General features: G+C 48.0%; 1 protein-coding gene across 1 annotated transcript in view; it reads left to right on the top strand.

Annotated features, from left to right (window-relative positions):
- Positions 1-2,719: 2,719 nt before the first annotated feature.
- COL27A1 (collagen type XXVII alpha 1 chain) overlaps positions 2,720-21,514 on the top strand; it is a 151,831-nt gene continuing 133,036 nt past the window's right edge. Inside the window, exons 1-4 of the mRNA XM_026049328.1 lie at positions 2,720-2,782; positions 4,035-4,333; positions 12,705-12,775; positions 17,679-19,120. Coding sequence (XP_025905113.1) covers positions 4,278-4,333; positions 12,705-12,775; positions 17,679-19,120 — 1,569 coding nt within the window. The 5' untranslated portion in view covers positions 2,720-2,782; positions 4,035-4,277. The remainder of the gene's footprint in view (positions 2,783-4,034; positions 4,334-12,704; positions 12,776-17,678; positions 19,121-21,514) is intronic.

Here is a 21,514-nt window from a genome sequence, read left to right as displayed (position 1 = left end):
TAGTGTTGCAGCCCTTCAGGCTGAGCCTAGTAGGAGGGCAAGCCTGGGTTAACGCCTGGTGTTCCTCTGCCTGCCATGGCTCCTAGGAGCCTCCTCGCTTGGCTGTCCACGAGGAGCTGAGGTATGGAATGGCATTAATAAGAGCCTTGAGGCTTAACCCAGCTATGGATCCAGAGGCGAGGTGGGTATGGAGACTCATGGAAGCTTGCTAAATATAGCCGAGTAATTTAAATATGAGGTTTATTCCACTAGTAATAACATGCTGCTTTTTTGAAGACATTCATTTTGTCACAAGCAAGTGTTCTCTTCCTCGTTTCCAAAATTGTTGGGTGGAGTGTGGTATTCTCTCCTCCCCTGCACTTTTCCTATTTTGGCTAATTAAACTAAAGTGGTCAATTCCATTTTTTCATGTCCCATTACTATGCTGATTTACTTCGATTTATTTAGCACTTTAAAATGGCTTCTATTTAAATTTGGAAGGAAGAAAAATAAATCCACTCAATATATTTTTATTCATATCATATGTTGTGGCTTTACTCTTTTTCAAGAATGAGCTCTAATTTTTGAACCTGAATTCACTTGGCAGTAGTCTTGGCCACAGCAGCATTGGGCTTCCTTTTGTTTTAAACTAATTCTCTATTTTTCCTACTGCTGGGCTATGTTCATGTTTCCTTGCTGCGAAAACTTTTATGCATGTGTTCGGTTTGAAACTGCTCATCTGAGCAAAATTAAGAACATCCATGAGTATTTTCAGGGCTGGTACATTGCGGATCTGAGATGCCACACACTGAATCCAAAGTCCTCGTGCATAGCGGCTACCTGTGTGTGCTCTAGCAAGCCATTAGGGACACGGCTTTGTCCTTTCCTTTTTTTCCTGTGGTCTGGAAATGTGGGTGTCTTTTCCTCTTGTTTTCCCTTGCTTGTCAAGGGAAAAGAAAGTTGATGAATACTTGCTGGTTTTGAAACAGAGAAGGTAGAAGGGAGCAGGAAGGAGGCAAGGTGTACCACATTTTAAAAAGCAAGATGCTTTTTTTTTTTTTGCAAGGTTTGAGGATATTTGTGTTTGCTTTTTTTGCTTGTTTGTTTCTAACTTAAAGCTTTGTCTTAACCACTGAGAGAAACGTATTCTAACTAAGTCTGTGCAAGGAATGCATGACTGAGACTCATGGAAAAAACAGCTGGGGGTAAGAAAAAAAACATAAAAGAAAAAAAAACACTAGTTGATCTCGTATGCCGACAAATAAAAAAAAAAAAAAAAAAAAAAGACAAAGTAAATAGAGATCTTATGTGATCTCTGACTGTGTGACTGCCTTTTGTCCTTAAAGTTCCAATCCTCAACCCTCAAAGCTGTCCTGGATGGGTAGGTTGAGCTCCTGGGACCTCGGGGGATGGGTTGGTTATGCATAGGAGCTTCTTAAGGTGTCTGGACTTGGCTGAAGTTGAGACTTTTAGATTTATTTGCCATCGTTGTAATGCTGCTTGTGTCAAATCTATTAGTGCTCTATGAGTAAGACTTGAAGCTTTGTCTTTTAAAGTAAGCAAGAAAGGAAAATGCAGATGCTTCAAAGTGAAGACATAAATAAAATGTTGTGCCTGTAGAAATCAGGAGATGCAAAGCCACAATCCCTGCAAGCAACCACAATGCAGCCAAATGCATAGATTAAAAAAGAAAAGTCCTTAGCATGCCTAGTAACAGAAAATACTGTATAAAGGTCTGATTTATGTTGGAAATCTTAACTTTCAGCCACACTCTGAGGTCACTTTTTTGAGTCAAACATGCACTGCTGAGTCAGGCCAGTGGGTCCTTGAATTTTCTGCTCTGTGCAAACATAACATCATTTCCCCGGCTTCATGTCCAGGGACTTAGTGTTGATCCCATTTRTAGCTCTACGTTTTTAAGGGGTGGGGTCTTCTAAGCTTAGTGCCCATACCTGGGTTTGAGATGCTTGGATTCTCTCTGCTTCTTCCCCCATTTCAGAGGAGATATGGCCCCATATTTCATAAGAGAGACTCGAGGTATCTCAGATGTGAGTCTCTGATGGGCACTGGGTGCTCAGCACCTCGTAGGACCCACCCTTTGCCCCATAAACCTCCCAGCACTGAGGTGCTCTGCAGCCTCGGCCTCCGTCCTCGCACAGCAGCGGGAAAGCAGCTCCTTGCCTCTGCCCTAGCGCTCCTCTAGCCCCGTCCCCGCTCCATCCCTTCCTCTCGGGTGCCCTGTGTCCCCCTGTGCGCCCTGCCTCCTCATCCCGCCTGAACCTGCCCCTTGGAGGCTGGATCTCTGCTCATTAGCTGCTGTTTGCTGAAACCGGATACCTGAGGCACCCCAGCAAGCTACCGGGAGTCCTCTGGCTGCAGCTCTTTAAAAGGACAAGGGCAGCCTCATCATTCCCACCTCTTTCTCATCCATGTCCATCCCAGCGCCTGGTCCCAACCCATCTTCTCTCCTGGATGCCTGCAGCGTCGATGAGCCGCGCGTGGAGGCAGAGCCCRAGGGGGAGCCGCTCCTGGGCGAGGATTACCTGTTGAACCCGGGGGGATACCGGCCTCGCCAGCGAGCCCTGGCGCTGCCGGGGCCCGCCAGCCCGCAAGGCACTCGCCAGCCCCCGGCTTGCGACTAAGCAGGAAAGAGGCAGGAAGGGGCTTGGTTTTCTTTTCATTTTTTTTTTAATTGCAATTATTTTTTAAGAAGTAGAAGTTGCTGCGAGCTGTTGGGACAAGTGAATGCCAATGACCACGGTGCTGCAAGGAGACGTTTCCCAGCCTCTTGCCTTGCTGCCAAGTAAGTGTCCAAGGCGCAGAAGCAATGCAAGGATGRGGGGAAGGCAGCGGGGTGACCAGGCAGCAGTGCCCGTGGGGCTGGTGGCCTCTGCACCCAACACGTGGTGAGGAAAGTCCCCACCTCCAAGCCCGRGCTCTGCCGTTTTGGAGCACAGCTGAGGGACTTGCTTTGTCTTGGAGCACGTGTGGACACGAGGAACCTGCCTGGGCTGCGTAGGGTGGCAGGAGCTCAGTGAGAATGTGTGTAGCTGGAGGAGGGGGAGGCTCGGGGATGCTTTGATCCCTGCCAGTCAACACAATGTCTCCTAGCCGGGCTGGAGAAGTGGGCTGGGGATCTGATCAGTGCTTCTAGGCTTGGCCTAAGGGATTCGTATCTCCTCCCTGCCCCGTGGGCTGCAGCTCCCATCCCTTGCTGGTGGGCGGAGGAAAGGTCCCGTCCCGGGGGGCTGCGTGTCCACATCACCTGGGCCCTCCCTTTGCCCTCGGCCCAGCCGGGCAGGATGGGGAGGCACTGGGGGACTGAGGGTCTCTCGGCCGGGGCCCGGCCACCCCCATGCGCTGAGCTGCCTCCTCCRAGCGCGGAGCCGAAGGGGAAAAGCCACGTCAGGTACCTCTTAACACGGATCCTTTGCTGTCCGGTGGCCAAGAGGGTGGGAGCAAGGTGCGGCGGGCGCTGGGCCAGGCTGGGCTCCAGCTCCTGGGCAGGTGAGCGCCGCAGGTCCCTGCAGCCCCTCCAGCCCATCCTTGCAGTGGTTTTCTTTTTCCTGGTGTCCTACATGAGCTGGAAGGGTCCTTAGTTATTTCTCTGCTGTTCTTCTGACTGAAGAGTTCCTCTCTCTCTCTCCCTCTCTTTTTTTTTTTTATTTACTTTGTGTTATTTTTTTGTAAGTGCTCCTCTGTTACAGAGGAGGGCAGCAGAGAGAGGCAGTAGGGACATCCTTAAATAATTTTCATTTCTCCAAATCTGCCTTTTCCTCTCCTCTCTAAGTCCAGAGGAGAGATCCTTCAGGGGGTGAGAGAGAGGCATATCTGCATTGCAAATAAAAATAATTACAACCACCAACCAAATCCAAAAAAAAAAAAGTAACAGCTAAGAAAAAAAAATACACTTTCAATCAAGGACTTTGGAAATCAGAGATCACAGAATTTGCACTAATAGCAAGGAGGAAAAAAAGAGAGGCGAGAAATCCAGCGACCATGGGCCAGCCTGACTTCCTAGCGTGTACTTTCTGTTCTCTCTCCTTTTTCCCAAGGTAATTGCAGTCTGCCGAGAGGGAGTTAAATGGGATTAAAAGATCTGTGTAAGCAAAAGGACCCAGAAGAGAAGGAGGAAGGAGTGAGCCGTCCGGGCCAGGGGGTGTCTTTGACACAGCTGAGCCCCTTAGAGAGGCAGAGAGCTGAGCTCCTGGGAAGGATGTACCCGCAAACCAGCCTGTCCCCCTTTTTCTGATGGATTGCTGCAAAAATTGCCCGAAAGAGACAATGCACTAAACGTGATGGAGCCGGAATCAGAGCCGGTCTCCAGACTCAGAGCTACCGCAGCAGGCAGGGGGTGAGTACAAAGTCCTACTTGTGCTGGCGCTGGGGAAGGGCAGCGCGGGCGGCGAGGGGGTCCCGGGAGGGCCGGGGGTGCTGGCGGGGGAGGCGAGTGAAGAGGCAGCCCGGAGAGGGCGAGCTCCGCTGCCGGGTGGCTCGGGATGGGGTGTGGGGGAAGACATTCCTGCTGCCAGGGGATGATGTGAAAACTCCTGGGCTGGAGAAGGAGAATGGGCTGGGAGGAGGGCGGCCCGGCTGGAGCGGCAGGGCTGAGGTGTGCGGTGGGGCTGGGGGCCCCCGGAGCTGCCCCCGGGCCAGGGGAGCCCCCAGGCATGGGGCGAGGAGCTCCCGGCCCATGCAGGGGCCAGGGGGAGCACACGGATGTTGCACCCGCAAGGGCAATTCCCCCTCCCCGGCTGCCTCCCCGCACGGACACCCTTTGCAGGCACYGGGAGCGCGGGAGCTTGTGCTGCCGCGGGGAAATGCTGCTCTCCGTCCAGCGCGATGGGCTCGGGAGGGGGCCACGAGTACCTGGAAACCTCAGCGTCCTCCAAAACCCGGGAGAAGCGCAGGAAGGGCTAAGGGACACGCTGGGAAGGCAGGCGTGTGCATGGCTGCATGTTCTTCATGTGTCTGATACACATCTATACGCATGCTTGGCTCTCTCTACGTATGTGTGTATGTACAGGCATGCAATTACACCCCGCACCGCCTGCCATGTTCTCCACTCTGTGAGCTTTTATTATCGTTGCTGTTGCTGCATTTACTGTTGTTGTTATTTTCCTGGGGACTATGGGGACTACCAAAGGGTTAATTCTTCTGGTTGCGTTGTCGGATGTAATGATGATTTACCGACACTCCCTTGGAAGGACTGGGATTCTTCTGCCTGGCAGCTTGAAAAAAGTTGTGTACAGGATCCCCCTGCTTCTTGCCAGACTTAGATGGGCTGGAAGGACAGAAAAGGGGCCAGGGGCTTTCTGGGTCCCCCTCATCRCCGCATGAGGACCTGGCAAGGGTTGCTCCGTCCGCCACAGCCGTCCCTGTGGGCGCCGCGCCGGGAGCCTGGACGGGGATGAATGTGCAGCTTCCTTTGTAGGCACAGCGCAGGCTCTCCATGAGCGCGTGTCTGTGTGTAAAGTTATGTGGCGAGAGCGGAGCTGCTCCCAGAGGCTGCAGCGAGCCCTCCGTGCCCTGTGCTGGTAGGGGCTGCAGGGGGTGGCTTGGCTTTGTTTTTGTGCCTGGACGTGGCTCCGGCGTGCCCGGGGATGCTGGGGTGGCTCCCTGGGGCTCCGTTTGGGCATCGCCTTGAGGGAGGTGCCGAGCTGGCACAGGGGTCTGGGGCTGCGTGGGCTGCCTGTCTGAGCTGCAAAAGTCCAAAGGCGAACAGATGGATAAAGGTTTACTGGGAAGTCTGAGATCACGGCTGGGTTGTGGCAGGGCTGGGGAGAGAAGGGCCTCGATGCTGGGAGATACTTGGCACAGGGAAAGGTCACTTCACAGAAGACCAGCTTGTGAGCACCATGGAGAAGTTGACCACGATCATGCTGCAAGGGAGGGCAGAAAGATCCTGCTTGAGCCCTGGGCATGTCCGGACACTGCTGAGGCCGGGGGTGGGAAACGGAGCTGGGAGGAAAGATGCTGGGAGCAGGCAGAGCAGGGCTGCGTCTTTAGGGTCCCGGGCAGGTGCTGTGTGGCGCTCCACAGGGTTTGCCCGTCCTGAGGCCACAAGAAGCCCGCTGTGACTCCAAACACGCGTCTTTTGTTCCCGGGGTCCCGCTCAGTTAAACGTCTCCTGAGCACRTTGCTGATTCTTTCCCTCCTCGGCAGAGGTCGCTTGCTGCCCTTCCCATTTCCTCCTGAGGGGGTTTGGTGCCTGCTCTGCCTTTGCTCAGAGAAGCTGTGCTCTGTACCCAACCAGCTGTGCAGCCAGACRTGCCTGTCGAGGCCTCCAGCCTTGGTGGAGCTCCTCGGAGCTGCGAGCTCGCAGTGACCAGTGCTTGTCAAGGCATCCTTGTGCCTTTGGGCCTTTCTCATGGCATGTTCGCGTGGTGCTTGTGAAAGCAGCTCTCTTGGGAGCCTGCTGGTGTATTCACATGTGGCACCGGCGGTCCTGCTGGTCYGAGTGCTCCTGCAGCATCCTGAGGAGCGGTGGCTGTGGGGGTAGTTGCCAGGGGTGAGGAGGAACAGTGGAYGGAAGCAGGAGAACTGCCTGCTCAAACACTGCTTTGGGACTGCTCAGTCCATGTGGTGGATGAAATGCCACCAGCCTAGCTGTGCAGCTCCATGTGGCACCACCAAGGTGGGCAATAGTGAGCTGGTCCCATAAGAAGGCCTGGAAAGGCCACTAGAAGTGACAGCTTCTGTTTTGGAAGGAAATAACCACCCGTGTATCAGGGTAGGTGATCTGGGGACAGACTAACACCGTGGGCACGTTCAATGGGCACCAGGCAAGTGGTGCATGAGTGGTGCTTTGGAGTAGAGAGCAGGCAGYTGCATGGTCTCTTGGAGGTGTATCCCAGGAGGAAAGGATAGTCCTGGTGCGGATCAGGAATTCAGGCCACCCCTCTGCTGCCTCCATGTGTCCTTTTGCRTCAGTCATTTCTTACAGCTCCATTCCCTCTCCACACCAGGCCGCAAGGGTTGGAAGCCGCCCAGCTTCAGGGTGTTTATTGTGGTTACATGAATGGCTGGGGAATGCCCAGGTCTTGTGGTGAGAGGGCTTTGCAAGGGATCTGAACAGGCAGAGATGCAGTTCGTGCTTTTTAGTCCCCTCTTGTTTTGCCACTTTGTCAGGGATGTAAGTAGCAATAATGGACTTTTACTGAGGTGTAAATGGAGACCTGGAGACCGCTGGAGATACTGTACAGCCCTGCTGAACTTCATGAAATGAAGGAATGCCAAGAAGGTTGCTGGAAGGACAAAAAAGGCCTTAGRTGATGGACTATATTAGCACTTCTGTTTGGTGAGGCCTCCAGTTACATCAATGGAGCAGAGAGCAAAGGCCCCAGGGAGCCTGGTCATTGCCCTCACAGTGAAGTTTATAGTGTGGACAGATAATGGTAGTGAGCAGACAGAAGGCCAAGGAAGGGATTGGGGAAAGTTTCCCTGTCAATGAAAAGGCAATCTCTGGTTCCCAAATAGAAGAACAAGGACCATTGTTTCAGAACCCATCAGCCCTTCACCTGCAGTCACTGGCACAAACCCTCAAGGGACAAGGCTCTGTTTCCYGTGAGGGCTACATCCCAAGGAAAGCTATTGCTTCATCCACGTGCTTTGYGCCCTGCACATCTGCATTTCCCTCTCAGAGAAATCCTCAAAGCAGCTGTAAGCGCTGGGAGAGCAAAGAGCAGTCGTCCTTGATGCGTCCAGAAGTTGGTTGTGCSTGGCGGATACCAGACCTTCAGGAGAGCATGATTTCCTTGCAGCGCTTGAGATCTGCTGCTGTATTGCTGCCAGGGGCTGAGGTCCCTCCCCTCTGTTAATATGATTCCTCCTTTCGTCAGGCCCTAGTGGGTCATTCTTACACTACTACTACTACACTACTACTATGGGCCTCCTCCTAAGGAAGCAGCAGCTTTCTSTGGTCCACACTTGCCAAAGCCCTGAGATAGGCCTCTGCAGGCACAGCACTAAGTGCTTTTTCATCCCGAATTAAGATTAGATTTGGCAGAAGGAGCACTAGAGAGACCCTGGGAATTTCTGGTTTTACACACACATTCCAAAGCCTGGGACAGGGTGGAGCAATTGAGACATCCCAGTTCAGAATGATCCCAAGGATGGGGCTCAGTCTGGCCTAGGGTGTTTCTTGTCCCAAGGAGTTTCCCATTTGTGCTTCCATGGTCTGCAGTAGTAAGGATCTTCGAAACCTTCCCGCTTTGTGCTCTGTCTCAAGTGGTGGCCACCCTGGCATCCTCTTCTTCATCCGTATTCCTTCACTGTTTCATGTGCGGGGAGTCCTTAGTTCTCATGTGGAAATCTATTTTGATAAGTGTATGACTCAGGAGCATTCACCCACAGCACAGTGGGTTGGATCATGGATTATTTGTGGATTTGATAAGGCGTGATATGTTGGGGAGTCTTTTTGATTACTAAAGTGTTGTAGAGAGGAAGCGAATTTCCTTTCTTGCTTAATATTGACAGTTTCTAATTTCAGCCTCAAATTTCTCTAAAATGACCATATTTGCCTGTCAGCTTTTTTTCCCCTCCCCCTTAAAACAGTCGGTGCTGAATGGAGGATAAAACCTAATACTGYTGCAGTCATACCTCAAACTCTACTCTTCTTGGCAAGCTGACTTTTACAGCAGTGCCTGGATACACCAGGCAAAATCTTTGATGAGAAGTTGAATTCAATAGCTGGGTTATACTATAAAGAAGTTCCAGCAAATGACCATATAGGGTCAATAAAGGGACATCTACACAACAGTAGATTCTGATGTTACCTCCTGGAGCTGAGGTGGAGAGGAGAAATATCGGCATTTCCAAAAGCCCCAGAGAGCCAAGGTACAAAAGAAGGTTTCTGCCCCAAAAGCTGGGAGCAGAACAGTTGAAGTCTGGGTACTTTTCCTGTGAATGGTCAAAGCTGCTGGGAAGTCTTAAAATATCAGCAGCACTGATGTTTGTAAAGCCTTAAGCACATATGTAGTTTTTCCTTTTAAGAAATATTTTCTAATCTATATAGCTGGAAATGTAGATTCGCCCTTCTTGAAAAGCAATTTTCTACATTCAGCTGGCTTTGTGGCCTTTTGGACAGAAAAACTGCACCTGAAAAAAAGGGAAGTGGGGGGAATAGTTTTTCCATCCTGTGAGGATTTTTGCAATTTTGAAGCCATTTCCCACTGTAGTTAAGGACAAAATACATATGTAAATATCTCATTCTTGCTCTTGAGTGTGTGTATACATATATTATACAAATACAGGTGTGTATATATATATATATATTATACAAATATAGGTGCAAATGCTGATTTCTACCACTGAATTTTTTGCTGAGCTTTGATCCATCTGAATAAGCAAGATGTCAAAATCATTTGGAATTTTCTCTAAAAATTAAAAGAAGGGGAGTAAAGCCAAAGTCTTTGACTTAAATAATAAAAAGACTGTCCTGGTGATCATCTTAATTATTGTCCTTAGGATCATTTTAGTGCTTTATCCCTCTGTTACAGAAGCTAATAAGTGTCAGGTAAACATCAATATGTTCAGCAGGATTTTTATTTCATTTTTGCTTTATTTGAGACAGCTGTCTTGAACAGGGCCTTGCTGGGTTTGGCAGCAATCACACCATGCACAGGCAGCATAGCAAGGTGATGGCTCTTGGCTCTACAACTTGCCCTGCTCAGAAGCCTGATCTCTTAATGCTCATTAAGATCATGGTAATTGAATCTAGAAGCTTGAAATCTAGGGCTCTGTTTTGCAACTTGCACGCTAATTAGCAGGCCTGAATTCAGCATGTCTCTAAGCACCACCACGTGCAGGGGCCTGTAGGAAATGCCATCCTCTTCTCGCGTCTTGTGCTTGTGGATCTTGTGGTTGCTGTTTGCAAGATAGGATCTTCATTGGGAGGATGCTAGAGCTGCTGTCAGGCCTGAATCCTGCTCTCACCTGTCTTTGCGCTTTTCTGTCCTCCTATTGCATTCCACTCTCAACACTGATGAGTTCTTATGGACTGAAGAAAGCAACCTGCAAAAAGGAGCCAAACCAAACCATAGTCAGTAGATTCATTTTGCTATAAAGAGAGTTTGTGTCGCCACCGGGGTCCCCATGAACTTGCGTCATAAACATTCAGTGGCACAGATCTACCTTTGACCAGTGACTGATGCTCATTCTGATGCTCAGGGACCCTGGGCAATGTAAGAAATAGGCACCTGTCTCTTCGTAGGGCCACTTTGAAAATCGCTGGAGGTGGAACATAAAGGAAAAGGTGGGTCTTGAGAGTTTTAAGGAGAAAAGTCTTCCTTTACTATTGCTGCTCAAGTTGCTTATGCAATCGTGTCGCTGCAATGGTGTAACAGAAAGGACTTGTATTATAAAAACCTGCGATAATTAGCAGCCCCATCAGTCACGGGACTGCCATTTGGAAGCTGCTTTTGCTGTTTCCAGTAAGTTATACTTTGGTAAAATGCTTTTCTTTGGTGTTTTGGTGCGTGTCCCCACTCAACACTTACAGTATTGGCATTGTCAGGGGTTCAAGAGCAGGGCTAGAGCCAACTGGTTCCCATGCTGTGCATTCAGCTCCATAGCTCAGTCAGTGTTACTGGCGTCCATTTACATGCTGGACTTTCACTGAGGCTGATCCCATCACTGTGATGATCAGCAAGGACGTTGGGAGCAAATTTTAGAGATGAAGGTATTCCTGTGGCTCTCCAAAAACTCATATGTGCTTCAATTAGGCGTGCTTTGTGCATGGGAGCTGTCCTGGCTAAACAAGTCTCATCCTCAGGAGAGAACCCTGGGCGGACTCCTCCTCTCCTGGGTTTTCTCATTGCCTTGGTCACTCAGGCTCTTTGGAGCCCTGGTGAGGCCTTTGCTCCATGTGTAGGGAGCAGAGAGGGTCTTGTGCCCATGTTCTAACAGTGCATCACTCCTTTGGGTGTGAGTACAGAAATGTAGGACTTCTATGAGGGGGATTTAGCCTCTTTGTGTAAAAAGTCTAAAGCTAGAGGTGGCCTTGAGGAATCGTTTCCCTTCCTTTCCAAGTTCTTGTGGATGAACTGGGACAAGAGGTTCCCAAGACACAGCTGTCTTTGGTCCCTCTCGCATTTGTATCATGAGGGTTGAAGTGGCCAAAAACCAGCCGGGTTTCCCAAGCTGGAATTCTCTCCCAGGGTTTCTGGTTAGCATATGCTCAGCTACAGCACCTGGCAAAAGAATTCTGTGATTTGGCTATTCCAAGCTGCAATTCCTTCCCGTAGAAGTTAAAGCAGCCCCTGAGCTCCTGAGATGTGCAGCCCAGGGTCAGGGTAATGGAAAGAGCAAAAGAATGAGGTGGTTCGTCTCATTTGTTTCCCAGCTGATGTGAGGCTGCTCCAGTATTTTGTCCCTTCAAGCCTTAAAATATTAGTGGCTGGATTCCTGCAAAGATTGTTATGGCCAAGACCAGATTTCCCAGCTAATGTGTAAATCTCTATGGCCTCATCCTAGCCGAGGGAATCAGTGTCTTGCACTAGGTGAAGATCTGGCCCTGCCCAGGGTGATCTGTTGTCTCCRGCTACACTTTCTTATGCTAAAGCTGAGACTGGATGGCAGGAGAAAACTAGCCCCTAATACTGGGCAATAAATGATGTGGCTTTGTCGCTGTGGAAGAGAGAAGCAAGTTGCACTTCAGCACCACGTTGGACATCCCAGGTCTGTCACTGGTTTGGCTGGGATGAAGTGCAGCTCGCTGATCGTCCATGTTGCTTTTCTCTGGCTTTGGATTTTGTCATTTACAGTTTTGTTTCCATTGCTCTAGCTGCCTAACACCCTTGCTGATTACGCTGTGAAATTTCTCGAATATGAGGGAATTCAACCTCCAAACTTTCCTCTGTCGGGTTTAAGTGAGCTTAAATCAGGAGCTTCCTATGTCTGTTCAGCCGCAGATCAAGGAAGCTGGTGGAAAAGGGGGTTTTCAGCTACCTTCCTGGTAAGAACTGTCTTGCTGCCATTTCCATTGGCATTTCAAGGTTTAGTTTAGCTAACAGAAAGGTTTGCCCAGTGGCTTTGCAGGTGTGAAGGACTTGAATATGTGCAGCTATTGCCCTAAGATTTCCAGCCACGCTAAACTAATCAGAGCATCAGGTAGAGGTTAGATGCTGTCCACCCTCTTTGTATATGGGTGCTTAAAGGTGAGCAGATCCAAGTAGGGTTTTATGTTTCAAATAATCTTAGGTTTATCGAAAAGCAGTAGGACTTAGATTTTATTTGCTGAAATGCAAAGGCAGCTTACATGTTGCTACACAGGAGCAGTTTCATACATGTGCACCCTCACTCCTGACATGTCTGACCTTTTGGTTTTGAAAAATTTCTTCATCCTCTTGGCTGTTCCGGTGTTATGTCCTAGGCAGGATTGGTGCTGGCAAGCAGCAGCAAGAGGCTGCTGGCCTGGCGCTGATGATGATGATGTGTCTACAGGCTCTGATCTGGCCCCAGTTCAGGAGTTGACCAGTGACTGTAATGCTGCTGGGAAAACTTCCCGCTGAATCCAGGGCCTTTTGGTCACACTCAGGCAGCACAGCGAAATCTCGGTCAGAAGTGGCTGCTGTCCTGCCAAGCACTAGTTCTCCGTTTCCTCCCGTCAGCTGGATGTTGCTGCTGCCTTCCTGGACTTGTGACCGAGAAGGCCTTCAGCAGTACTTATTTTTGCTAGCAGTTCTGTAGAAACTCATTTGTTTTTCTTCTCTTTCAATTTTTAGGGGACTCTGCTTTCTCTGGACTGTTTTGTGTTTTACCTGGTTCCTGGGATTCACACAGGGAAGTTCTGAAGGTAAATTGTACTTGTTTGCTTTTTCTTCCCTTTTTTATTTATTTATTTTTTCTTTTCTTATCAATCAAAGTAAAAGCCTAGAGCTTTTGTAGTTTCGGATCATCATTTAATCAGTGTCTGAGCTTAATGCATAGAATTAAATGCTTTTTTTACTGATCATTGCAGTACTGATGGTATAGATGATGCAGTTAACAACTAGCAAAAGAACCAGATTTTTACAAGTGGTTATGTGTCCCATGGGATTTTCAGAAGTGCCTGTCTGCCTAGTGTCTGAAAACATCCCTGGCATCTACCTGCATTTACTGGCACTTCACTGCTTTTAGAAAGGGCCCCTTGAGACCAGGACATTAAGGAATTAAACATTTCTGGCAGCTTTTTCTTCTTCTTGACTTGGATGCAACCCACTCGTGCCTGTGCACCCCAGTGCAGACACACAGGACCCTGTACATATAAACCTTAAATGAGTTCTAAAATTAAAAGTTGAATTGAGAAAATGTCCTACAGAGCTTCTTAGTAACAGAAACACCATGTCTGGATCAAACAGATCCTATGCTGTGTGGGGGATATTCCATAGGGGTGTCTGTATATTCTCGATATGTTTTTACACCTCACTCTGAGCATCCTCTTCATGTGCTGTCAYGGGCTCAAGACCAAAAGCTGGGGCATAGTAATCAGTGACGTGAGGAGATGGAGAGCTTCAGAGCTGAGCAAGATGAAAGAAATCCGTCTTTGCAGCTGGCAGTGGGAGCTGTRCATGTCTGTAACATCTGTTTGTCAGGGGGCCACTCATCTCCGAACAGCAACACCTCTTCCACAGGACGGTTTGCTCAGGGTACATGCTGGAACTGAACAGCTTCCTCTGTAAGCAGCAGACAACAATAAGTGGACTAGCAGGCTCCAGGTCCTTCCTCTTAGTCTCTGAAACATGAAGGAAAAATAGAAGGTTGGTCAAGGCTCAGCTGTAAGCCAGCCCATGGAGCTGTTTTTACAAGGAAAAAATAAAAGGAAAATACATCCCTGCCATCAGCAATTTTGAAAAGTGTAATATTTTCCAAATTCTGCCTCAATGTGAAAGAGGTGAACATCTGGCTGAATTACTTAGTTGAGCAGTTTTCAGAGCAAGTTTTATGTCAGCTCATAAAGGGGCAGAACAAATACCATGTTCTGGCGTCCCTTTTTCAAGTAGATTTTAATGTGCTATTTAGAATCATCTTGATCCATTGCTTTCCTTTCAGGTTAATTATGGCATGCTGGCATATTTTTAGGTCATTACAATCAGTATAAAGCAACATCTTCTCCTTTGCTCGTATTGCATTACCTTAGTGTGGTAGATACCTGCCCACTTTTTATATACTTTCTGTGTTACAAGGGAATTAAAACATCCTGTTCTATTTCCTTAGTCAGAGACACGCTTTTCTTTAGGGTATTCACATCAAAACCTTTGGAGAAAGCTAAGTTTGTAAGTAAACACTGGTGACTTGAGATATTATCACTCAAGATTTTTAAATATGACATTTACAAAAGCCAAGTAAGAGGGTGTTTCTGGATCTGAGTGAGGATTAAATTAGTTTTTTGGTTTTTCAAAAGACCACAGTTATTGCTGTCAGTTTTGGGGGTTGTCTTGCACGCTGGAAAACCATGGAATGCAGCAGGTTACTTTCTGGTAAGTGTTACAAATCCGGAATACCCGGAGTTATTGAGTTCACCTCATGAGCATTGATCTTAGTCAATGGGCATGAGTATGGGCGATAAATTTTGAAAATATAATTTTTGTTCAACCTAATTTTGGTTGTGGGCATCAGATCACAGCTCCTAGAATCCAAATGAATTTCTCTCCTGCCTTTTTACTTTTTTTTAAGCATTCGGTGTGGGGAAGAGCAAAGGGGAGAATAAGAGGGAAAAGGGGAGGACAGTAAAACACTTTATCCCCCTTTCAGATATGATTACATAATTGCTCAGGAATCTCTTGTGCATCTTGCCTCACATTCTGTTAGAAAAGCTTTTCCCTGTCCCTCAAATACTGCTAGAGTGCTGCAACTAGCATCAAGGCACCTGGGACCAGCCAGCTCGAAGTGAATGGGTTTTTTAAAATAATGTGTTTTGATGGAAAAATCTACAGAGGAAAAAAAAATGAAGGGAAAAAAGGACTTTGCTAAACTTGGAGCTATTTAAAGAAACAAAAATTATTTTGCATTTTACATTAGACCGTGACATCTCATCATCTTTGGGSATGTGCCTCACCAACTCAGTGCAGTTGGCATGGGATGGAGAGGCAGACAGGCTGGATGTACAGGAGTCCAGAGCTGTGAGCCTGGATCCAGAGCTGGAAAATTCGCATAGATGTCCTGCATGGAGGTTTGTTTAAATCGGGCTTTGCGTAAGCATGTGGAATTTGGCTCTATCTTAATGGCTTTTGAGGGAGAGGAGAAGTTGAGTTGTGCTTTTCACCTTTCTTGAGTACTGTCTGATGTACTTGTTAATGAGGCAGTTGGATTATTTTGAACAGCCACAGCATCCTCTGAGCAGGGAAACATCCTTATGTCATTGCAGGGCAGATACCAAATGAATAAGCTCCTGCAGTCTGAAATATCTCTGCCTTGCAGAGCTGTTCCACAGTCTGTCTCTGCAAAAGAACCTAAAAATACACCTAGAAATTGGAAGCTGGAGTCTAGCTCCTAGTTAGAGCAGTAAACTTATTTCCTTAGGGCTAAATCCTGATGCCTTTGAAGTCTGTGGCAAGGGTCCCACTTGACTTCACTAGAGACAGTCTTTGGCTCTTCCTGTTTCATGGGCTCTGGAAATGATCCAGGCTGAAGATACTGCTGTACTTCCTCCATTCAACATGGGGAGGGAAAGGCTTTGTATTTGCTATGCTGAGGGACATCTGCTTTAGGCAGGTGAGCATAAAAACGGTTTCTTAATATATGGGAAATATATCATTATTAATGCTTGCACATGCTGTGCAATAAATTATTCCCTCCGCATAGAGTAGAAAACTTCCATCCCCTTTCTTGTCTAACACRTCTTCTCCAGGTTAATCTCTGTGAGCAAATGAGAGAAGCCGTCTTTGAAAATGGAGGTGGCAAGAAAATGGAGGTGGCAAAAAAATGGTTTCAGACAAAGTAAATATTGATTGACTTGTTCTTCCATACAAAAATGACCAAGATTTTTGCCAAAGTCAAAGAACTGAGAATTTCTCTCTCTCCTCTTCCTGGCCAGAGACACTACAGGCCTCAAACTGGCTTGAGTCTACAGCTCTTCTGGCCAAAACTGAGAAGCTCTTTTGAGTGCCAGTTCTGCAAATATTGGGAATTGGGCTACATATTTAACAGCTAGGAGTGAAGGAGGCCAAATTCCAAGGCCCCTTTAGAAAAGCAAACTTTTTTTTTGTCTTTTCTTTGGTCTGAACAAGCTCTGATTTGTTTTTCTTCTAATCTAGGAAAGCTGCAACCCTATGAGGTCAGCTGATGTGCAGACATGATCGGCACTGCTGCATCTTTGATTTTTGAATTCTTACCTTGGGAGATCAGCATTTGGATTAAATAGCAGCCAAAAGCAGCCTGCCCAGCCTGGCCTCTTCAACGCGTGGTTAAATAGGAAGGCTAGCTGGCCATTGAATAACAGGGATGGCATTTGGGCAGGGACATGGAAAGGAAATACTCTTCTCCTCACTCATTTCCAACAGCAGTAGTGCCATGGCCATGACTAGTCTTACCTTTAACTGTCTTTACCGTGTGTTTAACATCTACTAGACTATATATTAGAACTGAATAAGCAAATGAGCTTTTGGACATGTGAGCCCTTTCTTCAGGTCTGGACACATTTGCCTTTGTAGCTCTTTCTGCATAGGCCCGAGTGTCTTCCCCGGTTAAGTAGTTCAACTGGAGCTGTAGCCAGCTGGCTCCGATTTGTACTGCTGTTGCCTGTGGATTTGCCTTGGCCTTGGAGCTGTTCGTGCCTCCTGCCAGACTGTGGGGCCAGAAACCAGCGGGTTTTGCTTGCATGTCCTTTGCAGGCTTCTGGAGTCAGGGGAGAGGGATAGGTGCCTCCAGACACCCATTCCTCATGTCCCCTTTTACACAAGTCACCCAGTGTCTCTAAGGCTAGAAGTAAGCCCTACATCGTCCACTCCGTGACAAACATAGCTAAATTCTCAGCTCTATACAAACCAGGTCTGGTTCCTCCTACTTAGGAAAATAATTTAAAGCTGTAAGATGATCTGCTGGAGAAAAAAAAAAAAGAAAAAAAAAAGTGCTACTGTTGAGAACCTTAAGCTGTTTGGTGAAATCTAGGTGCAATTTTTTCATGCTGGGAGGYACCTTCACTTCCCTAAACTCTTCAGAATCTCAAAGATCAAAAGCTGCTGCCTACTAATCTGGAAAGAGACAGACCCAAGGCTTCTGCCTCCCTTGAAARTTCTGTTCCTTGCCTTCTGGGGATAAAAATTTTGCAATCCCAGCTCAGTCTGTTCAAAATTCCCCTCCAGCTGTGTGGTCAGTACTCAGAAYGAAATCCCAGAGAAATGGAGTATTGGTGCTCAGTGGGAAATTTCCTTGTGGTGAGGTCAGCTCCCTCCAGAACATCTGGAACTGGTCCCTGGTGGGACACGACACAGCCAGATGCACCATGGAGCTGATGCACGCTGGGAATTGCTGATTACTGCATGGAGCGTGCACTTGCTCATGACACCAAGTGCAGGAGCAGAAGCTGAGTGCTCTGTATTCTGCATATTTGAACACATTTGTGTTAGGATGTTCATGTCTAACCTGTCTCCTTTTTGCATTGACTGGCTTAGCCCTTGTATCCCTCCCATGTGGATCCACCTCCACATGGGTGGTGGATGCCCAACCACATGGGTGTTTGTTGCCCAACAACACACACTTTCTCTACGCTTCCATTGCAGATGTGGACGTTCTTCAAAGACTTGGCCTGGCGGGGAAGAAGCCATCGAGTGGGTGGTCCTTGTCACGTGCAGTTCCTCAGGGGGTCATTCCGTTCAAGTCGGGGGTCATCTTCACTCAGCGAGCACGTATTGAAGCACCGGTCAGCACCATCTTCCCCAGGGGCACCAGCACTGACCTGGTCCTGGTGCTGAGCCTGTGCTCCCACCGTATTAACAAYGCTTTTCTCTTTGCTGTCAAGAGTAAAAAGAAAAAACTGCAACTGGGGGTCCAGTTTGTCCCCGGGAAGATTATTGTGTATGTGGGCCACAAACGCTCTGTATATTTTGATTACAATGTCCACGATGGCCAGTGGCACAATATGGCCATCAACATTCGAGGCCAGACAGTCACTTTATTTACTTCTTGTGGGAAGCGCAGAGTACATGCGGATTTGCATTTTAAAAAGGACGAGGCATTGGATCCACATGGATCTTTCCTCTTCGGGAAGATGAACCAGCACTCGGTGCAGTTTGAAGGAGCCATCTGCCAGTTTGATTTTTATCCTTCCGCCAAGGCAGCTCATCATTACTGTAAATACCTGAAAAAACAGTGCAGGCAAGCAGATACCTACCGGCCAAACCTGCCGCCCCTTATCCCACTCCTGCCAAGGGATCCCGGTGCCTCCCCGAGTACCCCACAGCACATGGACACCTTGCTTCAGGGTCTGAAAAACCTGACCACTGTGACCCCATCCTTGCAGCTTGGCAGGGTCACTGTACCCTTAAAGACTCGGAGTTCAGGTGCAACAACCATCCCAACGGTGTCATCGACGTCGCCACTGCCAAGACCAACCAACAAAGCTGTCAGGGTCACAGTGGCACCATCTCCTGTTCCGTCGAGTACTGAAACGCAGCCACCCACCCATTCCCTTGCTCGGGTGACAGCAGCAACTCTCAGGGTATCTCAGGCAACTCCCAGCACACGTGTGGAGAAGATTCCTCTTCCCCTTGCCAAAAAGGTCCCCTCTACGAGCCAGAGCCCTGCCACAACCAGCAGGAAGGGATCCAAGCAAGACACCAAAAACAAGATCAACCAAAAACCAACCATTGAGCCCTCTGAAACACCTGCTACTGTAAAGACAATGAAGAGAATGACTGATAACACAACCAGCGATATCCACATTGTGACCCTAAAGCAAACCCCACAGAATCCAAGCAACGGGCCTGTTCCAAAGAAGCATGTGCCACCCCCTGCCAGGAAAGCGGATCCTAGCATTGTCCCTCTGGTGTACTCCAAACCAGCTCTGGGGACTGCTCGACCCATCACCAGAGCCGGAGCACAGGCTTTCAACCTCACAACCCCAGCTGCAACCGATGGGTATCARATCTTTGACCCACTGGGGCCCACTCCATTTCCATTTCTACTAGGACATCCAGGATCAAAAGGGGAGAGAGGACCTCAGGTAAGTGCAGACTTACGGTGATAGCTGTTGCTGTTGGAGTTCAGCTCACAGGTTGGTCAAACAAAACCTACAAGGATTTCTTTAACATTTAGTGGGGTTTGACACCTTCAAAAGGAAGAAAAGCACTGTTGCTTCTCTAAAAAAAAARATGATGTTGGATTCTGTTTCTCAATATAGCTCTAAGATCAAGGAGACAGATTTGCAGGAAACTTCCCAAAAAGAAAGTGCCTCAAAATCTCAAAATGCATCACAAAATTTTTCTTAACATTGGTTGCTAACTTATTTGTACTTAAAATTCCTATTTTAAGAAAAAAAAGTGTCTTGTTTCAGCAAATGCAAGTACATACCCTGCTTCAGGATTTTTTAAAYAAGCCTTCCTCCATTATTTATGATATAATTTAACTTGTTATTTCTCATAGCCCACACTTAGTTAAAATGTGCAAAGAGTTTCCTTTATAAATTTAACTACTGCATTCCACATACAATAACCACTCTGGGTGTACATCTTGGCCATCAGAAAAATATACATACATTTTGTAATGCTAAAAGCAGTCAGGCCACACTAATTATCTGCTAACCTTTTTTTTTTTTTAAGTCAAGTATGCAAACAGGATCTCTAAACTGGCCAACTTTCAGGGGGATTTGGTGTTCCAACCCAAGCCTTTACGCTGAACTGTGTATGTGAGAGGGATTGTGCATGTAAAATAAGTTACTCCCCGACAGAGCCTCTGGTTGCCAAGTTTCAGCCTAGAGCAAATTTTTACAGCTGACTTCTTAAAATAGTGAAAGAAGGGTTTACAATGGAAAAACTGAGGCTAGTTTGAGGAACACAATCAACAGCACTTGGGTCTGCAAGAACACCTAAAATGAAAGGATCATGTTTTGCAAGCATTCAAAGAGTGCTTACCTTGAAGCTCTGTATTTTGTGCCTTTCCTATCACTAAGCTGTCGTTGGTCTTTCTCCTTGTAATTTGGGTGGGGAGTTAGTGAGGAACCTGGTTTTTTCCTAAGGTTCCCGAGGCTGCCCTGAGCCCCAGGCTGTGAGTGCCCAGGCACCTCTGGGCCCCTTTGACATCTCTAGCTTCAAGTGTGGGACACATGTCCCATTTGCGTGGGACACATGTCCCAATTGCACTTGCAGAAGTCCACCAAAGCGTATCCATAGACAGGATAAGCTTCAGCAGTTTTCTCTTTGGCTCCCTGTTTCTGAGCAGTGCTTTGTGGAGAGTCGTTTCGGGCATGTTTCCAAGAGCAGAAATTGAGAAAATTGTGAAACCTTTCTCTTAAAACATTGCTTACCTGTGACTGATAAATGTGTGGCCTGTTCTGAGCCCAGTGAAATCCTGGACTTTTCCACCTTCTTGCCCTGTAAGTGTTATGAAGGCGACCGAGCTCCAAGTCCCCACTTCCCCCTGCAATTTAAAGAGCTTATTATTAAATCAGAGTGGAAAATCCCTCTCAGCTTGTGAATCATAGCGAACAAACCGATTCAGGCCACGGAGAGCTGAGAGAAGAAAGAAATGGCAGATATTTTTCCATCTGCTCTGAGAACAACTAGAGTCCTGAATCAAGGGAAGGGAGAACATCTCGAGTCTTGGCTGCTGGAAACAAAGTCGGCTTTGGGGATGGAAAGGCTACGGCTGCTGCGGGGCTGGATCCCTCCTGTGACTCACCCAGGGATCTCTTACAATACTTCGTTGAACATCTCTGACGTGGGAAGAGAAAGAGAGGAAAGGAGCGGAATCGAGATGACACGTTGAGAAATTAATGTAGAATATATAGCCAGGCGAGCGTGTTTCAGAACGAGCACTGATAAATGCTTTGTGGTTGAGTAATTACCTGGCACTGACCTCGTGTTACTGGGCAGACGTCTCTGATGAGGTCAGTGCAGCCCTTCCTGGTCTGGCGCGAGGTATCTCGGCTCGCCGCTTCCTCTGGGTTGAGCAGGTTGTGGGCTGAGAACTGGCATCAGGATGATATGAGCCTGGTGCAAGACTGGAAGGAGAAGATGGGGGAAGTTGGTTGCCCACTTGGATTGCCCTCCTTGGGACAACTGTTGTCTGCACAAATGGAAGGGTGGTGGAAAACTGCCCTTTGCCTTTTCAACAAGGATCTGTGCCAGTTTGGAGGTGACCAGTGTGCACAGGCGGGCTGGCAGCCTGCTGCTCCTGGCCTGTCCCACCCCAGGAGAGAGGCCTGGGAGTCTGCAAGGCCAGTTTTGTTTCTCCTCCCAACACCCAGGGGTGAGAGGATGAGCACTGTTCCTGCAGGGTGTCCTCTGGGGGAGAACAAGCAATAGGTAAGATGGAGACCAGAGAGGGATGGGGAAAACCTGGCCTGGTCATCCCCATCCTGGGAAGGTGGCAAAGGGTCTTCTCCCACCTTCTCCCAATC

This window comes from Nothoprocta perdicaria, unplaced genomic scaffold (assembly GCF_003342845.1).
Source record: "Nothoprocta perdicaria isolate Ctin4 unplaced genomic scaffold, notPer1 scaffold_6, whole genome shotgun sequence".
Classification (NCBI taxonomy): domain Eukaryota; kingdom Metazoa; phylum Chordata; class Aves; order Tinamiformes; family Tinamidae; genus Nothoprocta; species Nothoprocta perdicaria.
Note: the sequence above shows the minus strand (reverse complement) of the source record. Positions and strands in the feature narration are given on the sequence as shown.